This window comes from Thunnus albacares, chromosome 13, assembly GCF_914725855.1.
Source record: "Thunnus albacares chromosome 13, fThuAlb1.1, whole genome shotgun sequence".
NCBI lineage: Eukaryota > Metazoa > Chordata > Actinopteri > Scombriformes > Scombridae > Thunnus > Thunnus albacares.
The window spans coordinates 8,510,326-8,531,582 of NC_058118.1; the positions used below are offsets into that span (position 1 = coordinate 8,510,326).

The window sequence follows — 21,257 nt, forward strand, 5'->3', positions numbered from 1 at the left end:
TATAATTAATCTCACACTGTTTTTCATTTGGCAACTGAATATGTCTCAAATGTGTTGCAACAGTTTTAATTCTTGCCAATAAACTAGGATGTTTATGGCTTGGCTGAGTTGAACTTCAGTTGTTAGGGGGGTAATTGATTCAGTACGGACAGAATGTTCCAGTTTATGACCAGAGATTTCCTGGTACACAAATTGTCTGATGGGAAAAGATTTTTTAAATAGTTTAACAGTTTAACTAAAATATTTAAAGGAACCATACTACATTACTACATTCTGTCATCCATTTATGTTTCATTAACAGTAGTAGTCAGGTTGTCTATAATATGCTGTTACCCAAACTTCTGATTAATTACTCTTTCTTGTTCCAAATCATGGCCAACTCTATCAATAAAATATATCAGGCAAACCTTCCCTTGACATAGACTCATGAGTTCGTACAGACCAAAGTCAAAACACAGCTTAAGATATTTAAGAAAAACTTTATTTGTGACTTATTAACAAAACACATTACCAGATTGATTAAATCATAAGAATCACTATTATCACCTTAACAATGATAAGCAGGTGTACAAAAAAAGTTATTAACAGATCTGCACTGTCACAGTCGACCGGCATGTGCCACTCACCGCCACACCCAGCGACTGACGAACATTCACTATACACAAGCAGAGAATACATCAACTTTAATTTTTTTTCAACCATTTTATGTATTTAAATTTTTTTTCTTACTTTTCTGCTCTTTTTTTCTCTACTAGGCAAGGAATAGATATGGAGGGTGAGTAAATGATTTCACAATAGTGTTTGTTTGATCATCATTTCAAAGCTTAACACAAGTTTAAGGACTGATTTTCTTATCTATGAAAATCATAAGGGTAAAAACAAACAAAAAAAGGCATTTCATAGCATAACACAATAGCATTATGTATATCTAGAAGATTAAATTCATTTTCAACAGGATAAAAAATGTGATTCTTTTAGGTTTTTCAACAAATTACTGTTTGCAATTGCTTATATGTATGTATTTATGTGTGGATGAGTGTGGGTCAATGTGTGTGTGTTTGTATCGCCTTTGAGAATGTGTATCAGAGGTATATGTATTCCAATACGCATTTCCCAGTGGAAAAACATATCTATGTATATATAGTATCTATATAGTATCTGTTTCCTTTGCTTATAACATGCAAACAGCCACTTGGTGATCTGACAGCACAGAAGTACACCTGAAGGACAGGGCAGAGGGGAAGGAAATGTGTGCATGGGAGGAATTGAGCATGATAGCAGCACCTATATACCCCTACTGTGACTGGTAATATGATGGTCTAACAAAGGAACACTGAGGTGCGATTTTATGACACTTTCCGTTCCATCATCTACTGCTTGTGGTACACTTTCTCTACCATGCTTGACCAGGGTTTCACAATATCAGGACCAAAGACTTGCAAAAGTTTCCTCTTCATGGCACATCCCAGCAGCATTATTTCAGACATTTGTGTGCAGTAATTAAGCAAAAAAAGCATAATTTTATGATCTTGCCAGCTGTGATTGTTGACTTTGACCTTTGCTTGCTTGCTGGTATCATCTTCAATTGCCCCACCATCTTTTATGTCATTGCACTCTCACTGGTGCACCATAAACAATGTTAGTAATGTGTTTCACCTCCATTAACTCATAAGAGGGTTTCCCCCCTTTCCAAGTCATGTCACCGACATCTTTCCACTGCTGCTGAACTGCACTACACTTATGCTCAAAGTGGTTTTAGTCAGCCTGGGTTAATCAGCTGTCACTAACGGCCGACACAGAAATACCTCGGCTCGTGCAAAATGGGAATGACTCGCCTGATAGTTTCTTCTTCTTCTTCTACGCTGAAGCTACACAATACACGACAATGACTGCTACTTTCTGACTCTTCTTTTACCCTTCCATCTTGCCTCATTACATCCTGTACAGCATAATCTCAGTTTCTGCTAACCTGTCACATGTCCTTACAATACAATGCGTATAACTATGCGAGAGATGACAGAGCTTCCAACAATGAGCAATCAGAAGAGACACGCCGGCTGAAGCGCCTAAGTTCAGTTGAAGTTTAACCTAACAAATGATGTGTGTGAGTGTGTGTGTGTTTGTAGTGTATGTGCGTGTCTCTACTGTATGTGTGTATTCTGTGTGTAAATATGCAAATACACAAATGTTACTGTGTTACAACTGCACAGTTCATTGAAGGAGAGTGACTTTAAAGATGTCTTCCAACCATGTTGATTTGAAGAAACAGGAGTAGAGGGGGGAAACAGGCAGCGGGCAAGCAAATCCTACAAGCACTGAAGCAGTCGAGGCAGTGGTGCAGGGCTTGAAGAACAACTACTTAACATTCAAAGACAGAAGTAGAGGGATCAGGCTTAAACAGAAATGAAGCAACAAGCAACGTTCCTGCTTTACAGCCATATAATACACTCCCATATTAAGGATGGCATTGGCCTTCAGTCTTAGAGTTTCCAGAAGGGGGGTGTGTATATTATTTTAGTGTATTTTTATAGTTTGTGTGTTTGTATGCCTGTATGTAAGAGAGAAAGAGAGTGTGTGTGTGTTTGCTTGTGTGTATGCATGTGTAAGCGGCAGAGAGAGTCAGTGTTTTTGTACAATAATGTGTGTGTCAGACTGGGTGTGCTGATACACAGCGGGATTAAGACCCCGGTGACCTGTGCCATATTCCAAGAAAAGAGGCAAGGTCAGGGGTCGGTTGCATCAGCTGCACGTAGGTTCCCTTGTTACATCCAAAATAGCCACTAATCCCGATTCACGCATTGCTAAAATACAAGCGGCAGCACCACAAAAATCTTAAGTAACAACTAAATAGTTAAGCAAGCAATAAAGCAGGTGCAAATGATACGAAGTCACACAATTGCACTCACTAACAGTAAAGCAGGATTTTTTTTCTTTTTTTTTGCGCATAGCTTATTTTTTCTTTAGTAATTCCATGCCATTTTAAAACTTAAAGGACTATCTTAGTGATTTCCACCCATTTTCTACTAATTATGTATACTTAACATTATTGCCAACCATTTTCCAATGGAGTTGTATATTTTTCAGGTAGAATCTGGTTCTTATTCCTTTACAATATGAATATGAACATGCTGAGACTTGCTTGACATTTGTAATCCATCATGTGTATGTTGAGTTTTGCCAGAGTAATGTTATTGTGATAATGCAGTGCAGTTTTCAAATGAATCTCCACTTGAGCTATATTATCATGTGATGAAAATGTAACTTAAATAACAATGAAAGCAGACGTGTTCACTTCTGGATTTCTTAAACAATGATGGCCTGGGATCTACAATTCCCAAAACACAATTGTGTCCTCTGGAAAATGGTAAGCAGTGTCGTATACATGACTTGTCCTTTAAGAGTCAATCCAATCGTATCAATAACCAATCATAATTTATATGCCAATCTAGTCAACTACAAATCCATGTGGTTTGTACCCATTAGCAAGATAATTCCATTACAGACTGGCTACTCATCTTAAATCTGAATGTTATAACTAGCTACAGTCATAGGATTTCCCCCTTACTTAACATGGTACAATCGAATTCAGTAACTTTCTAATTGCAAATGAACTAGCAGTTATGAAGCCACTACTTTATACCCTAACCTGGGAACAAACTTGCGCATAGTTGGTGCAACCCAGTCCAGGTCCTCAGCCTCGACAATGTGCTATGTTACAATGAAACAGAGCTCTTCATACGCGTGTGGTCCAGCTTGTCTCAGCCACCTCATTCTCTTAAAGGCGCTAATCTCATGATATATATACTGTATGTTGTTACTTTTTCATTTTTCTTTTTTTTTTATACAAAAGACCACATTTTCTGAATTTCTACAAGGCCTCCATAATATTGAAGACAAAAGCCTCTGTTTCATTTTCTTTAGTTTGGCTTCCACTTCACCTCCAACTAGGTGAGCCAAAAGGAAAGGGGGCTGCATAAAGACTGAGATGCCAACACAGGCAGCCTCAGCTGACAATGGTCAGATACATATAGTACACCTTTACAGGTGTTTTTGTTTTCATTATACAAACTAGGGGGGCAGTAAATCACAGAAAGGCAAATCCAATCCAATAAAATCCTTTCTGTTTTAATTTGGTCCAACCTTTAGATGAAGTACATTTGTTTACCATAAACTTTAGACTTTTATAGGCCAAAGTTATAGGCCAAATGAGCCAAGAAAGAGAGAGTAACGTGCTTAGCAAGTTCGCATGGTGTAGGGAGCCAGGCTTGGTCTAGTGAGGGTTTGGCCACTGTACAGTGTCTATGCAAATATGGTGCAAGGAGGCTCCCTCGGTTCTACAATATGCATTTGGCTTTTTTTTCTGGCTCTGTAATTGGGATGGTAGTTTGTTGGTAGCTCTGTTTTGAAGTCACCCTTTCTCCTCTATTCTTCCCCATCATCCTTTCCTTTCTCCTTCTTGTCCTTCTTGTCCTTCTTCTTCTTTTTTTTCTTCTTGGCCTCCTCCTTCTTGCCAAAGCTTATGAAGTCACCTTTGTCATCCACAGGGCCTGCATCATGGCGGATAGAAATAATGGCTGGGGATCCGGGGATGATGAAGGCTTCAGGAGGAATCTCACCGGGCTTCAGGGGCTGAGGAGGGCCATAACTTTGTCCGGCACCATATCTGAAGTGCCAGCTGTTGCTGTTGACTCCAGCACCCACCGGGGGTGATAGCTCTCCACCACCCTCTCCATCTATACAGGTATGACAAAAAAAATAAATAAAATAGAATGTCTTATTTTGACTTTAAGATGTTCATAAATTTGAGTTAGGAATAATCAAAATCAAGCAACAACAAGCAGAGCAACAGCCTGATAATAGAGCAATAGCCACGGGGAGTGGATATTTTCAGGACAGCAATTCAGCTGAGACCACAGGAGGGAACACTAGTGGGGACTAACCTTTAAACCACAGGGATGTTTAACTTGGCAATGTGACTTGTATTTGTATTTGGATGATGCCAGCAATATAATCCTACTCTCATTAAGAGGCCAGAGACAGGGATTCAACTGTTAGTGGGCACAAGCATGGACAGAGAGAGGAAGCCAGATAGCAAGAAAAAAAAATGTCAGAGGAAGGGATCTATATATAGAAATATTAATATGTAAAGTGAAAATAAGACATAGTTATTAAGGTCAAAAGGTTAAAGATGCCAGAATGAAAAGGAAAGAGTAGATGAGATGAGCTGAAGAGAGAGAGAGTGAAACAGAGAGAGTGTGAGAGACAGAGAGAGAGAGAGTGAGAGACAGGCAGAGAGAGAGAGAGCGAGAGAGAGAGAGAGAGTGGCAATAAGAAAGATGGGGGTGGGCGGGTTTTGCAGACACAGTGCTCTCAGGCCCACACCAGTTCCCTCTGCGCTGACCTACTTTCAGGCTGGATTTTATTTAGTTCAAACACAGGCCCTTGCAAAAAGATTCTGTCTGATTTTTTCTTTGTACGCTATTTATGACATAGCTGGAGTGCTCATCCACACTGTCCCGTTGGGAAGTGCAATATTTTGAAAATATGCATGATGTCCGTACACACAGTGTCCCACTGAGCTTGTGCAATGAGTTCATCAAGTATAAAAATAAATTGGACTATAATAAGAGGAGCTGTAATAGACACTATAACACTGGTCAGTATATAGTTCTGCATTATTACCCTGTTTAACCGCAAAGAGCATACATAGAGCATTGGACACCTTTCACAGGGAGACAATATATGTTATTGAGCCATGACCCACTGAAAATTGATAATATATTAATTCATGCAAACATGATGGTGCAAATAATTGATTTTTTAATAAAGCAAAAGAAGTCAGATACTGTAACATGGAGTAACATACTGTAGTAACAACATACCATTGTGACGGGAACATAGGAACACAGACACACATAAATAATTTGTTTTCTACTTGAAAAAATAGAAGTATTCATTTTTAACTATATTAAATAATTAGCATGTGCTGGACCAAGATGACAAATGAAGCATTTAAAATCTGAAGAATCATGGTTTGACTACCGAGAACAATACAATAATTTAGATTAGCTTAAGCTTTGTACAATTTTATGTCATTTTACACAATTTTTACATACATTTTTTTAAAAGAGACAACTGCAGCTAATTGACCTACAGGATGTAATTTAGCTTGTTTAATGAGTGTCAGAGGATATCATCTTATCTTACCATTAGAAGAGTTAGCTCTGTAATACTGCAATTGCTCATCTGTGTTTGAGGATTATGACATCTGATGGCATGGTCTGTCTGTCTGTATTTAATCTGGGTGTTAAACCTAGGGAAGAGGCTCTGGTATTTGAAATAAGTCCCATTCAATTGCTATCAATGGTTAGGGAAGGAAAATTGCCTTTTTTTCATGTGGAGGAGGACAAACGTGCTTAAAATAAACTGAAAAGACAGCCGGTGGGTTAAGGGAGATGTGCAAATACTGTGAGGCAGAATGGATAGGCACATTGAGCCAGTAATACAGCACATTGCATTATTGTACACAAAGTACCTCCATTTTATATAACTGACATGCTATTTCCTGTTACTTGATGCTACTATTTAGGAAGGTGATTTGATGCCCAGTCATAGGAGTGAGAAAATACTTTGTATACAGTAGATATTGTTGATAGACAACTAGAGTTCCAAAAAGAAAATGTAATTTCTTACATTTTAGGTTTCATTTTTACAGGTTAATGTATTAAACTCTGTAATGCTATGAAAACATAGCATTAACTATGACCCAGGGCCAGCACTGCATACTAACGCTACAGAATAGCTACCCATGAACTCAGCTGATGTCATAGCGATATGACACACTATGGTTGGCTGAATATCACTATCAAGCTATCCAAACAAGACTAAAAGTGTAACGTTCTTCATGCTGCCTAGAGGGTGCAATGTTCAATCCACCTCACATATGAATATGTTGGATGGAATCTGATTTGGTTATTCATAGATCTATACCACTGGTGAGTCTAAATTCTTTAGATTTAACCTAAAGGAGAGGTCATGCACCCGTTCAAATTAAAAAAATTTTTTAAAAAAAATTTCCCTTTTGGAGCATGGACATGTTTAGGTTATGATATACACTATATTCTGTATTAAGTTTAGAGTTTGGAGAGGAAAGGACGACAAGTATACAAAATGGAAATGGTTCGTCTTCTGGGGACCACAATAATAATAATAATACATTTTATTTATAAGCACCTTTCAAGTCGCCCAAGGTCACTTTATAAATCCTGATAAGACTGTTAATACTTAATAAAAGATAAGAGGAAGAACAACAACAACAATGAAATATGTATGCAGATAAAAGAATACAATCATACGTTCACCATGAATGAGCTCAATAAATGTCATTTCTATTTGCTTTAACATTGTGATAAAGCCTGGTGGAGGTCCTAGAGGAAAGGTCAATGGTTCATTAGAAACATTAGGATTCACCATTTTTGGCACGTGAATATTTACTTTAGATTTTATAGATGTAGATCAGATACGTGTGTGGATACAATGTCTTCAAATATAGGTTTAACTACAGTGGTTCGTGGGTCAGTGATCTAATGGTTTTGAGCAGACCATTGTAGTTAGGTTACTTTACTTAGAACAATTCACCATGGTAAAATAAAGAAAATGTGTTTAAAACAGTCCCTTACTCTATTCTTTATCAAAAGCTTTCTAAAAGTAAGTAGTGTGTATGATTATTGAACTGGTAGTAACACTGCAAACTGCACTATACTGTAATTACTGTGTCCCTGCAGCGAGGAAAATAGTACACTGTCACAGCAGTACAGTTGGCTGTTTTGGCTTATGTACACCTGATGGGGCTAGGGCAGCTCATATCCCTATGCATGACCAACTGAGCTAAAATGTCAAGTGGTTGTGTAACACTAATCAAATGAATATTGTCTCTGTGTCTTGGGACATCCCAGGGCTTTCTTCACTGGCTGTGACAAATCCAAACCCCTGACATTGTTAATTAGAATCCTGGCCCAGGTATTAATCAGAGATATTACTGTGTGTGTGTGTGTGTGTGAAAAATTAATTCCTTACGAGCAGGTCATGTCACCGCTTGGAGAAGTCGGTGCAACTAAGAAGAGCTTTGCTTCCTTAGTGCGACTGTTTGTCTAACATGGAGAATTATTTGTAACCCTGCCATTGCTTCATATTAGCCTATATTTCACAGCAAGTGTTCGTCTAAAATGGATTATGTGTGCAACTGCTAGTAAGCAGGTCAGTATAGCTCCTTGTGAGGAGGTTGCCATGACACCTGATGTAGTTATGTGGGTGTTGGAAGCCTTAAATTGTAACCTGGTGTCCTACATTTAAAATAGGCTGTTATTTCCTGTCTTGTCCAAGATTCTATCTAAAATGAATCCCTCTGGTGGTTTGTAGCACATGCATAAATCTGACAGTTGTGTAGTACTTGTGTTAATATATGCGGCACATCAGATGTATTCCGCATCGAAGTAAACCATCCTTTTCTACATTATTTCCTCTCATTTAACGAGAACCCTCTCATTCTTCTTAATACCTGTCCTTGCCGAGTCCCCTTCCCTTGTCTGCTCCCTACTCCTTCCTTTTTTCTGTCGCTAAATCTTCCATTCAGAGATATGACTGGTTGCCATGGAAACTGCCTTCGCCCACTCCCTGCTGATGGAGGGTGCGGCTGCTGCAGCAATCTCTCAGTTAGACAGTGTTGCCAGGCAACAGGTCACATGGCGTTCCCTAGCAACAACACTACTGCAGGAACCTGCCAATCCTCTTAACCTTTCTCTTTCTCCATCCCCCCACACCTCGGTTTTTTTTTTATTCTCTCCATCCCCCTGTACGTCTCCTCTGCTCTTCCTCTCCAAAATTGCTTTTAATGTTACTGGATCTCTCTTTTTTGCATGGCACTCTCTTTTTTTACTGATAATAGCTTCTTCTTTGCCCTCTGGCATCAGACAAATGTCTCCTCATCTGTGCCATGGGTCACTTACATAAATGCAGTTTTTGAGGGTGCCGCATTTAGATGCATCACAGCATACCAGACAACTTATATCATTATCATTATAACAATTCACTGGAAACATGAAAATGTGTCACAAAAAAGGCTCCACCTCTTGATGCACAGTAAAGAGGATCAACCTGCAATCCAGTACATGGCTGTGCCTCAGCACTCAGCCACTCCTAACAAATGATTTCCTAATGCAACAATGCACTCCTGATAAATCTGCAGTTCGCTGTGTGCTCTTAAAGACAATATTTGTGTATTTGCATGACCAGAGAGGCAGCTTTCCATCTCCCCTAAAAGATGACACATTTCTCTGCAGCAAACTGGCACAAAGATACTGGGAACCGGTACAGCTTGTGTCTAGTGATAGACAGTAAGACATATTCTGTCACTGACTCACTGAGTGATGGACTGTGATGATACCCTCCACCCTCAAGTCTCTACCTATGTTCTAATTCTTGCTGCTAGACAGAAAATCAATGAATGGAAGCATTGCTGAAGGAAGGAGGGAACAGTGTACAATGTTCCAACGCTGCCTAAAAGCCTAAAAAGTCAACCAACAAAAGCTGCACACGATGTTTCTGTGCTTTTCTATATCATACTTCAAAATTTTCTCAGTCATTAGTTCTGAGCCAGTGTTTCTGTAAATAATAAAGCACGGGTCATCATTGAGGCCAGCTGTATTTACACTTGTCGTGGTACAACACATTTTCAGTGTTTCCACCCACTCAGGAAAAATCATTTCTTATTAAAAACAGTTGCCTTTCTTGATCTATGGGTCTCCATGCAGCTGGCTGCATTTATGGGAGGATATAGCTGTTTATCTGTGGTTCTGCATGAAGGCCTTCAGGCTTTTGGCTTCTCAGATAAGCTCTGTATGAACATTATACTGGAATTCAAGATTATGAAGATATTCAAGGGACAATTCTGTCAAATCCCCAGTTTTGCCATATTATCTAAACCAAGGTAAAGAAGAAAGATGAATTAAACTTAATATACTAAGGAGAATTTAATGCAATGGATGACTGTAATAGCCATTTAGGTGTGTTGAGAATTGTTTTTCAGTCATTTTTATGCACCTCCATGATTATCACAACATTCATGTTGCTTGTCCTATTGCCCTGTTGCAATAGTTTCCGACCTTTTTGGCTTGTGACCCCTTAAAACAAAGCGAAGACTACAAGAGACCCTTCGTCAGACATTGCATTGTCAACCAGTTAAAAGACAGAGGACTTATTTTGTTTTATTTGAATAACTTTTCGAGGCTTCAAGAGATAAAATAAGTAATTCACAATAAATAATGCCAACGCCCAGGTTGGGAACCACTGCCCTATTGGATTGTTTTAGGAATATTTCCCTTGTTATTTGTAAATACTTTAAGTGTTACCATTACCAGTATAAATGAAAGCCAAATCCATGATTCAGGTTGTAAAAAGAAAAGCAGAATTTCAATTTACCACATTACTTGGTTTTAAACCCCAGGTGCCTTTACCCCTACACTGCCCATGTGCCCAAACTTTATTGAGTACCATAATTGGAGGAATACAGTTTAGTTCATTAAGCTCAAAATTAACAGTCTATGAAAATTTTACATTAAATGTCACTTTGCATTTATCCTGTAACACTGATGTTGTCTGCCTGCTAGAACCCAATTGGAGTAAATTTATTCAGTTTCATTTGTTTGGTCCTGCTTGTTTTTTACTATGTTTTAAATGCTGCATTAAACAGGTGTGTATACAATATAACTGATTTATCAAAAATATTACAGATAGCAGCTTCAACAAATAGCTTGAGGCTGTAGCCCATTTTATATAAACCAAATTAGATTGCATTTACAAGTAAAAGGGGAAAAATCAGTTGACTTCTACTTATATCACTTTTCTGTCAGAAGTTGACACTCAAGGTGCTTTTTCAGCAAACATCCTGAATGCTAGACTTCCACTCACCGGCAGCGCTGGACACAGTGGGCCAGTTCTGGACCAACATCCCCTGGGCCCCCTGCATCACAGAGGACTCCTCCATGTGGACTGAACTGAAAGGCAGAACACATTCAACAAAGTCAGTGAGACACATCTAAAATATTTACTAATTGTTCAATTGAAATTTAACCTCTAGATATTCATCATTTCTTCCTTAAAGATTCTTTCAAATACAGTGTAATGCAAAAAACTGCAGTATTAATCACTTTTTCAAGCCTTGAGAGCAATACTTGCTAGTTGTCTGGGGTGAACATTTTGTGACTACTGTCACACATTTGTTGTGTTGAAGTTGTCCCTAGCAACCTCTTTCCACTTTTTTATTTTAAAAAAGAAGATATTCCCACCATTGATGTAAAATCGTAGGTCTCTTTCACAGGTGTAAAAGCACAAGTGTAACTAATAACAGTAACAATGGCTCTGTTCTATTCAAGTCTCCGAACAAGCCACGACAGTGTGAGCCAACATGCCCAATACCAGGACCCTGAAAACAAAGCAACTAAATGGAATTCAGCAATAATTAAATGTTTTCTGTTTGGCAAATCATTCCAACATAGTTAACTACATTTTAAAAAAGAAGATGCCTACTGAATTTACCCTTTCCACAGATATTTTAACATGTCATACCAGGAAAACCACAGGAGTAATTAATAATGTGAATCATGGCTGCACTCTATTCACATGTGCAGGTTTTAAGTGTATTGTATTAACTGGGACATGTAAATGGAACAGAGCCATTGGTAATGTTATTAGTAACACCTGTGCTTTTCCTGCTACGGCAAGTCAATAGGTCTGTTGTCTTCATCTGGTGTCACATGTGTAAACTGACTACTGGTTTTATGAATTAATTCAAAACCAGTTGTTTTCTGGTTGCTGAGGACCAGAAATGTGAACTACTGAACCATACACTATGATATGACATATGAGTAATAGCAGTAGATGTAGTCATCATCTCAGCTGATACAAGCAAGTGTCTGTCAAGTGAGTTTATCCTTATTACTTTATCACTGGTGGTGGTGGCCAACTTTGAATGCGAGTGTTGAGGGAGACTTCTGAGTTTTCCAAACTTGTGTCATTTTTCTGTTACATGCTTTAGTGTATTACATGCTTTAGTGTGGTTTACCATGTAACGCCACACTTGCCTTTTCACTGCATCCTTACTATTGGGGGTTACCATCCCGATTGCCATGTTAGCAGTCCACAGCCTAAATGAAACCATCACTGTTTCACTCTGTCACCATCACTGGGAAGTGATTGGGTCAACATATTGTACGTGGCTCTGTAGATACACGTAGGGAGGAGGTGCCACCTGAGTTTCACTACAGTAACTTCAGTATCTTCAGTGTGTGCCCATAATTTTGCAGCTCCAGTGCCGCATAGGACTTGCAAATGTTTTGAATTCATTCCTGTTCCTCCTATCATCCAGGCCTTTAAGTCCATCAGTATCTACATTTGGACATTATTTTCACTGGATTGGTTTTAAATATTGCAGTGAGGATAAGAAAAAAAGAAGTAATAAAGATGAGCAACATTTGTTTCTGTGCCATTGCTGTTGTATGGAAACTCGGTTTGTGCTGTGTCCATATCATGGGTTTTGATTACAGTAGCTCACAGCATGGCATGTGCAGGCCAAGTATCCATCCTAATGGAAATCCACTATTAGTTTAGCACCTTTTGGATGAGGCTGCATTTATAAATGCATGCAATGTTGTATCTGTTGTGAACAGTCAAGCCAAAAGCAACATATATACAATTAATTGTAGTTCTTTTGTTGTTTTTTCATTTTCAACATACTTTGGTTGACATTTATTTACATACTCAATTGGGATACATAACATATTTAATGCCATTAATGGCATGCTGTAAGTACTTCAGATGATCTTGTTATGTAGTTATATTTAAATGTATGGTAATTATGTGTATAAAAAGTAGGACACCCCTACCACACCCAACGTGTGAGAAAAATAAATAAAAATTCACACTAGAAGTATAACATAGACTCTGAGGATGACACAAAGGTGGAGCTCTTGGGGCTTTAGATGTTTTTGTGCTTTTCTGGGCTCTTTTTTTTAAATTCTTCTTAGCTGGTGGGAAATCAACACACTGAGAGATGGCAGAGACAGTTCATTATAATTTCACTGTTACGGTTCACTGTCACCTTCTGTTGACCCTCACTTGAAAAAGGTCAATTAAAAAAACAATTGGTGGGGAGAAAAGCTTCCATGTTGCATGTTTGAGAGCTTCATTTTAAATGAAAAAGAAATGTATTTATGTTTTAATTATCTTATATATGCCTGGCAGTATAGCATGTTTTTTATGACTGTAATGTCCAAATGAGTAAACAAACTACACATTTTCATTTCAAAATAATACAAGCTGCCAAATAAACTCTGGATTTTTATATCTTAATATGTTGACTTTGGGTTTTAAAAATATGTTATACTGAATACTGAATTCAGTGGAAAATGGGAAAATAGATGCAAGTTGCTTGAATCAGAGCTGTCACAATATCACAGTCACAATATTCTCAGAACATACCAGTTTAAAACCTAAGCTGAGATTTTTCCCCCTATACATTCATAATGAATAGAGCATACTGTACAGGAGGACCTATCCTGACTGGGCCCTCTGCAATGCAGCACATCTAGCATCTATCTCAAACTGCAACACACTTGTTATGTTGAATAGAGATTTGTCATGAATACAAAATGGCCATGTATGTTCTGAGCAGTGTAAGTTTCAAGTTTTTACATAAGCAAAGGTGTTGATTTAATGGGTGAGAATATGATAGGACTGGTGTTTTCTACACTGACTGGGTACACCAGGAATGTGGGTCAGTAATGTTGGTGCTACATGCTGTGTGAAGTCAGGGACATTACAGCACGCCTCTGCTGGGGTTAATTGTTAATGTGAGCATCTCTGTCTCTACTGTGTGAGAGTATGAGCCATTGTGGAGATGGCAGCGGCAAATTGCAGTGATGATTTATGTTAATCCATGTCATGTTACAGTGACTTGATGACATGATGCACATTATATTACCCTCCACACCACAGAAATTAACACTAATATCCAATTAAATCAAACTTAGCGCAGAAGACTGCACAAACGAGCAGTAAGCATTGTTAGCATGAAATCATGAAAATTCAGTACAGAGGATAGGCATGTGGAAGAAAAACTCATTAGCCCCTGAAGTTCCAGCTGTCCTCTTATCAAATTAGCAGAGCATTTCATTAAATACGCTAATGCAATTTTTGTAAGCTGATCATTACAAAACTTCAGTGACAGATGTAGATGCAAAAAACCCCCAAAACTACTATTTTATCCCAACTGTTTTGGATCCTTTTTCAGTACTGCAACATGTAGACCGGAAGACATTTACAAATATTTCTAACAGCCTAATCAAGTCCTGTTTTAATGTAATATTTAGTATATTGTGTGACAGCATATGTATTGAATCTATCTTTGAATTTATATGTATTTGACAAATCTATAATTGGGATTTGGTTAAGCAAATTGCATGCAACAACATCCAGTGATCTCCATTCATCTCCAGACAAAAAGATATAAATACATACAGAAACACACACACGTGTGCATGCAGGGCAGTTGTACGTGTGCATCAGATAATCTGAGAAAGGTCATAGTCAGCTCATTTGTCCTTCATGCTTCCTGCTTAAAGACTTCAACTGGGGGAAGCGACACTCAGAATGTAGATGACCTATATAGTATTACACTGCAGAGGAGGAGTGCCATGCATCCACTGATGGGAGCTGCACATGGCTTTTCCCAAAGGAAGAATATGGGGTTGAGGGTCAAACAGATGCCAAGAGGCCACTAGCGGTCATTTCTGACAATGGCCGATACTGATCTGCAGTATTATGTTGCAGGATTTGGGAACAATCTTTTTTTCAATAGAGGTCATTTTGAGGTGCACGTATCTGTGGAAAGTCTAATGTGTCAATAAATATGTTACTTAGCCATACCATACATTGTAGTTTGTGGTAAAGAGCAACATGAAGGGTCACTGTAGTGGTAGCACAGACTAGGTATAGACATGGTGATTATGATGAATAAAGGTACGTTTTTTTCTAGATGATCAAAAGTTGCACAAGAGTTAAAGATGGAAAGTGCTTACCTCTGCACCCCTGCCCTCAAAGATGCAGAATATCGCCAGTCAGCATTCGGGGCTTTTGGCTGAGCGAGCAAGAGGTGGAGAGAGAGGAGAGGTGAAAAAAGATGAGAGAGAGAGAAGGGAAAGATGGAGAGACAGAGAACGAGAGAGAGAGAGAAGGGGGGGAGAGAGCAGAGAGTTTAGTTTGATCTCATACAGTGCAGAGCCTGGCTGGGCCATGGTCTCATCAATTAATCATGATACACATCCCAGCTCTGGATTTGATAGGAGCACTGCAGTCGTTGTCCACATTGCAAGCACACACACACATCCATACATATTGATATCCACAGACGCTCCAGCACACACACACACACACACACACACACACACACACACACACAAGGACTTTAAAAAGGGCAGTGACTGACTCAAAGCCATATTGATGAGTTTTTGGACAGTCTCTCACTCCATTGCTCTATAAATGTGAGAGCCAGGAGAGTTATGCCCATTCCCTGAGTGCCGGGGTGTTTTTATAGACCGATGTATGCGTGTTTGTGTGTAGCCGGAGTAAATCTGTCTGCTTCTCGTGAACCTGAGCTGAGTGCTTGAAACTCCCAGCAGCCCTCTGGTAAATTATTGCCTTTAAAAACCAATAAGCAAGAGCCATCATCACCAGAGCAACCATATCCTATACCTCTGGTACGTATTAGCCTAGTGTGAAGGATGTGCTCCCTCAAGGCAATCATCTTATACAAATATGGCAGAAGAAACCAGACACTATATGGAAATGCAACATAGGGTGTAGCTTTGTAAATGTGTAGAATTTTGTATAGGACAAACCATGATTAACATTCTACAAATTGCCACTGCATAGTCTTTTTTTCAGCCAGACAAAGGCAGATCTATTTTTAGCTAAATGTATTTTAAATTACCCTGCTATAATGTTAATAGTGTTGAGTGAGTTATAGTTTTTGGACTGGAGCTATTCAACATGTCAAGGCTGCTCAGACTTCCATTCATTTACCTTTGATGATAGCCAAATTTTGCTGATGATTATGCCTCAAAGTTCAAAGAAGCATATGAATCTCATAGGGGAAAAGTAATATTTTTAATGAGCTAATCTTTCATGGCCATTAATTATGCCTGACCCTCTCATAATTATTTTCCTCATGAGTAGGTACTGCACACATGCGCCGCATAAAATAATAGTGAGCATTTTTATTACGGATAATGCTAAAATCTGTTAGCATCAAGTGGGCTGCAGCCTTGGACCTCGAGAGCACTGAATAAGAAGAGCTGTGTTTAAGATACAAACCTGCTCAGACAGTAGCAAGTGTCCCAGATAAAGATGGCACATTATGTTCTTCAGTTCAATTCAGAGGGGAGTATTTTCTGCTGGTACACCCAGCCTCTTGGACTAAATCTAATTTGCAGGGCTGAGGAACAGAGGCTGGAGGTTAATTTGATTGCCGCTGCTACACTTGTCTTGGTTAGAGATTTCCTCAATGTATAACTAATGTACCAGTGATAAGTTCTTTAAAGATTCATTCAGTGGCAAACTCCCGCCCTTTGGAACTTTTGCTTTAAAAATCTGGCATTAAAATTATATTATTCCAATATTTGAACCATCAGTCTGTCCATCCTCTCAGTCATAAAAGCAGATTATCATGTCTACCATGAAATATGGGCTAAAATCAAACTAAATTTATGACTTCTAGACATAAAGATATCAGCATTTCAGGACTACACACATGGTGTATGTATGCCTAAGGGAAAGCAGACATGCCAGACTTCTTGATGGGGATCATGCAAATTAAACAGCAAGTATATTTTTTATATATATTCTGATATTTTTCATATTCTTTATTTCTGTTTGATGTGTGAGAAATTAAATCATTATTAATAAAGACACATTATGTTCTCTCAGGTAAACGCATTCACTGTCCTCACTCATCTAGAATAGTTGTAAAGGTTCAGAAAATTGTATGTAAATTGAAGTGTAGAGCAGCCTTTAAGACCAGGAAAATAAGCTTTGTCATGATACAATCTCAAACTATACCTAGTCTCATCACAGCATCATTACTACTTGTAGGTAAATCCATGCATATGTCACCTATAGTCAGAGGCACATAAGCAAACCAAGGATATCTGATTCAAGTCCTCCCAACTAGTCTCGTGTTGGCTTTGATCAAGCCAATTAACCCCAACTGCTCCAGTCTAACTGTTCAGTGTTACTCACTACAAGACTACATGACCTGTTCTTAGTGTAGATGTGATGACAACCTCAAACTGAGACACAAATCTCTGAATCATCAGAAATAACACAGGGCTGTTGAAAAGCATCAAGACTGACACTAATGCAGTGTGAGTGCTGAGCTGGGCTGGGCTGAGTGACTGCACAGTACAAGTGGGAACTGAACAAAGAGAATGAGGCCTGCACGGATTCAATTCATTACAGGAGGAGATCAAAGTTGACAGACAGTAATGTTATCACACTAAGAAAATGAAATAACACACAATAGTGTTATGACATAACACTATAATAAAGTTATGACAGCGATAAATAGTATTAACCTTAGCAAAATGTCATGTTGGGTATGTACTTAAAAGTATCTAATATTGTTTGCAACCAAATAAAATTTCATTAAAAGCCACTAATATGTAAACACCATGATTCATGACCTTCCAGTTATGCAGACAAAGGTAAACATAAAAAATTAATGACACACCTCTGGGCACAGTTGCAGCGAGGCATCAGGCATACTCAGTCTGCGTACAAATCCACTTCCACTTGTGAAGAAGCGGTCAGCACCGCTGCCCCAAGTGCCACTGATGGGACGTCCTGTGTTGTAGAACATGAAAGTGTCACTGCCAGAGGTGGCTGTCAGGCAGGTCTTGTAGCAGTAAGTCTTTGTTAGGGAGCCATTCCCACGCACTTCTATGTAGTGAGGCTCCACTTTAAGGTCTCTCCGGAGCACCACATTGTTATTAGGTTGTGCTCCAGCTCCAGCATTGGCTGCCCCACCAGCACTTACACTACTGCTCCCACCATCTGGAGGGGGCTTCTGTGACACACAGCAAGGGGAGCAAGACCCAGGCTGGGTGCAGTAGGCATGACAGCGGACGATGGCCAGCACCACCACAGTGACCAGGAAAACAAAGGTGGTGGCACTCAAAGCCACAATCAAGTAGAGGGTCACGTTGGAGAAAAGCAGGGTACTGTGAGGTCGGATGATCCTCTTGGGGTCAGGGGCCACTTTGGGTGGCACCTCCATGACAGCCACGTTGATGGTGGCTGTGGAGGAGAGAGCAGGCTGTCCATGGTCCTTCACCAAGACAGTTAGAGCAAAGGAGGTGGAGTTGTCCTCCAGAATCCTCCGAGTGGTCCTGATCTCACCTGTGTGTTCGTGCACCTTGAATAGGTCCAGGTCAGTGGCTGTTTCCAGCATGTACACCAGCCAGGCATTTGGACCAGCGTCTGCATCATATGCCACCACTTTGGTCACCAAGGCACCAGGCTCTGCATTCTTTTGTACCGTCTCCAAGGAGCGCGTGCCGTTACCCGGAGGGTTTACTATCAGTGGTGCATGGTCATTCTGATCCATTATGTAGATGTAGACAGTGGCGACGCGGCTGAGAGGAGGAATGCCCCCATCTTGGGCTTTGACCTGGAAGTGAAACTCTCTCAGTGACTCATAGTCAAAGGCTCGCAGGGCATAAGCCTCCCCTGTATCGGCCTTCACAGACACATAGGAGGTGACAGGGATGCCATGGTTGTTGTCATTGAGCACTGTGTAGGTGATGCGTGCGTTCTCTTTGATGTCTGCGTCTTGAGCTTTCACAGTGCACAGAGAGGCCCCGGGGGCATTGTTCTCAGTCACATAGACGGTATATGAAGTCTGTTCAAATCGTGGTGGGTTGTCATTAACATCAGCCACATCCACCTTTATGGTCTTCTGGGAGGAAAGGGGAGGGTTTCCTCCATCTGTGGCACTCAGCGTGACATTGTAGGCATCGGTGGTCTCACGGTCCAGGAAGGCTGAGGTAACCAGAGTGTAGTAATTTCTGAATGATTTGATCTTGAAAGGAAGGCCTGCTGGTATCTCCAAGCTCACCTGCTTGTTAGCGCCAGAGTCCCGATCAGTAACACTAATGAGGGCCACGACTGTGTCTGCACGGGCATCTTCCCTCACAGGGCTAGACAAGGATGACAGCACTATCTGAGGGACATTGTCATTCACATCCACCACCTCTACCACAACCTTACAGTGTGCTGCCACAGCCCCGGGGCCCTTGTCCATTGCTTGGATGTACATCTCATAGGAGTTGGTTTCTTCATAGTCAACATTGTTCCTCACTCTTATTTCTCCTGTGTTAGTGTCCATGCTGAACATCTGCCTCACTCTCTCTGGAGTGTAGCTGCTGAAAGAGTAATAAACCTCTCCATTTGTGCCCTCATCTAGATCAGTTGCATTCAATTTAATTACCAGGGTGTCTTTGGGCGAATTTTCCAACAGCTTCACCTTGTACACTGAGCTGTCGAACAAGGGAACATTATCATTTGAGTCCAAGACTCTCACATTGATTTTGGCCGTGCCTGTTTTCTCTGGCGTCCCACCATCAACAGCACTTAGAACTAATTGGTGGTAAGGCGTCTGTTCACGATCAAGGGGCTTTTTGAGCACAAGCTCGATGTGCTTTGTATTTAAGGAGGGCTTGTTAGATACCAGCGCGAAATGGTCGTTTGTGCTGAGCTGATACATACGAACTGAATTGGACCCAATGTCTGGGTCCTGAGCGTTTTCAATTGGGTAACGAGACCCTGGTAAAGCGGATTCTGTGATTTCCAATTGATACTCGTCTCTGGGAAACTGCGGCGCATTATCATTGGCATCCACAATCTCCACCTCGACATGGTGCACCTCAGTGGGGTTTTCGACCAGCACCTCCAGATTAATGAGGCAGGTGTTGGATAAATCACACAGTGCCTCCCTGTCGATCCTTTCATTGACAAGTAATTTCCCATTTTTGGGGTTGACAATCACATAGCGTTTACCGCTGTTGGATGTTACCTTAATTTTTCGGGTGGCGAGCTTTCGAATATCCAGCCCCAAGTCATGCGCCAGATCACCGACCAGTGCCCCATTTTCTAGTTCTTCCGTAATAGAATATCGCAACTGTCCAAACGAAAGGCCACAAAATAATGAAAATATCACAAAATAAAAAGGCACATTATTCCCTATCCGGTTGCATATCCCCGCCACAGCCATTGCAAGCTCATAGGATCCGCAGACGGATTAAACGCAGCCTTCCGCCTTTTTAGCTTGCAGTATCTTGCATCCCAGCACCTCATTAAGGTGGGCTAATTGGTCTCCGGGTAAATGAAACAGAAGCGGCTCATCCATCGTGTTACCCGGCGGAGGTGAATCCTCTCCAGCGCACCCATATTTCCTTTGTCCGTGATGCGCTTTTTTTTGTCTCCAGTGCGCGCTGCTGACGGGTGTGTTTCCCTGCCGCTGGAGCTGTGAGATCCGTCAAGACAGTCAAAATGTTCCCTAATAATAACGGAAAGCAAACGTCTTTCTTTCAATGTAAAGTGTCACCAATGTGTCACCACAACTGTTTTCCCCACTAAGTTCCATTGAAGATGTACAAGAGCGGAGAAAATGTTCAGGTGGCCCATAAGAAGGTCCTCTATTTTTTTAGTATGTGCTGAAATTAAGGAGTTAGAGTCACAGCTTATCTGGATTTTAATAATTCCAAACTCATACGTTTCTTCATGTTTTTCACTGCTGTTGACATTATAAGAAATATGAGTAAAACCTTGCATTCTAAATATTTACTTTAGGTTTGTTTATATGGGTATGAACCATGTAGCATGGATGTCCTCCCTGTGTTTGTTTTATTTAAAAGTTTGCAGCACAGTATGCGTGTCCATTAAAATAGGATTTATTTTGAAAATAATAACCGGAAGTAATGCAATTGATTGTAGCTGGCTTGCCCTTGGAAGGACCGTATCCCACCCTAGCGCGCACTCAGACTCCAGTTCTCATCTCCACTGTGGCGCAGCTCCCCTCCTCCCTCCCCACCCATTTCTCTCCTCACATCCCTCCTTTGCGATGTCGGTGTAGGGTCTGGCAGCTAATG

General features: G+C 40.2%; 1 protein-coding gene across 1 annotated transcript; it reads right to left on the reverse strand.

Annotated features, from left to right (window-relative positions):
- Positions 1-459: 459 nt before the first annotated feature.
- Positions 460-20,615, reverse strand: LOC122995999 (protocadherin alpha-C2-like). Its single transcript, XM_044371498.1, has 4 exons — positions 17,840-20,615; positions 15,132-15,190; positions 10,966-11,051; positions 460-4,733 (listed from the first exon to the last, which is right to left on the reverse strand). The coding sequence occupies exons 1-4, from the start codon at positions 20,378-20,380 to the stop codon at positions 4,423-4,425; spliced, it is 2,997 nt and encodes a 998-aa protein (XP_044227433.1). The 5' UTR covers positions 20,381-20,615; the 3' UTR covers positions 460-4,422.
- Positions 20,616-21,257: the final 642 nt, after the last annotated feature.

What these genes read in the sequence shown, in the direction of transcription:
- LOC122995999 (XM_044371498.1), bottom strand. Translation starts at nt 20,380, where the DNA reads ATGGCTGTGGCGGGGATATGCAACCGGATAGGGAATAATGTGCCTTTT. An exon ending in TTGAGGGCAGGGGTGCAGAG is followed by an intron (nt 11,052 to 15,131) that starts GTAAGCACTTTC and finishes TCTGCCTTTCAG; the next exon opens with TTCAGTCCACATGGAGGAGT. An exon ending in CACTGTGTCCAGCGCTGCCG is followed by an intron (nt 4,734 to 10,965) that starts GTGAGTGGAAGT and finishes ATACCTGTATAG; the next exon opens with ATGGAGAGGGTGGTGGAGAG.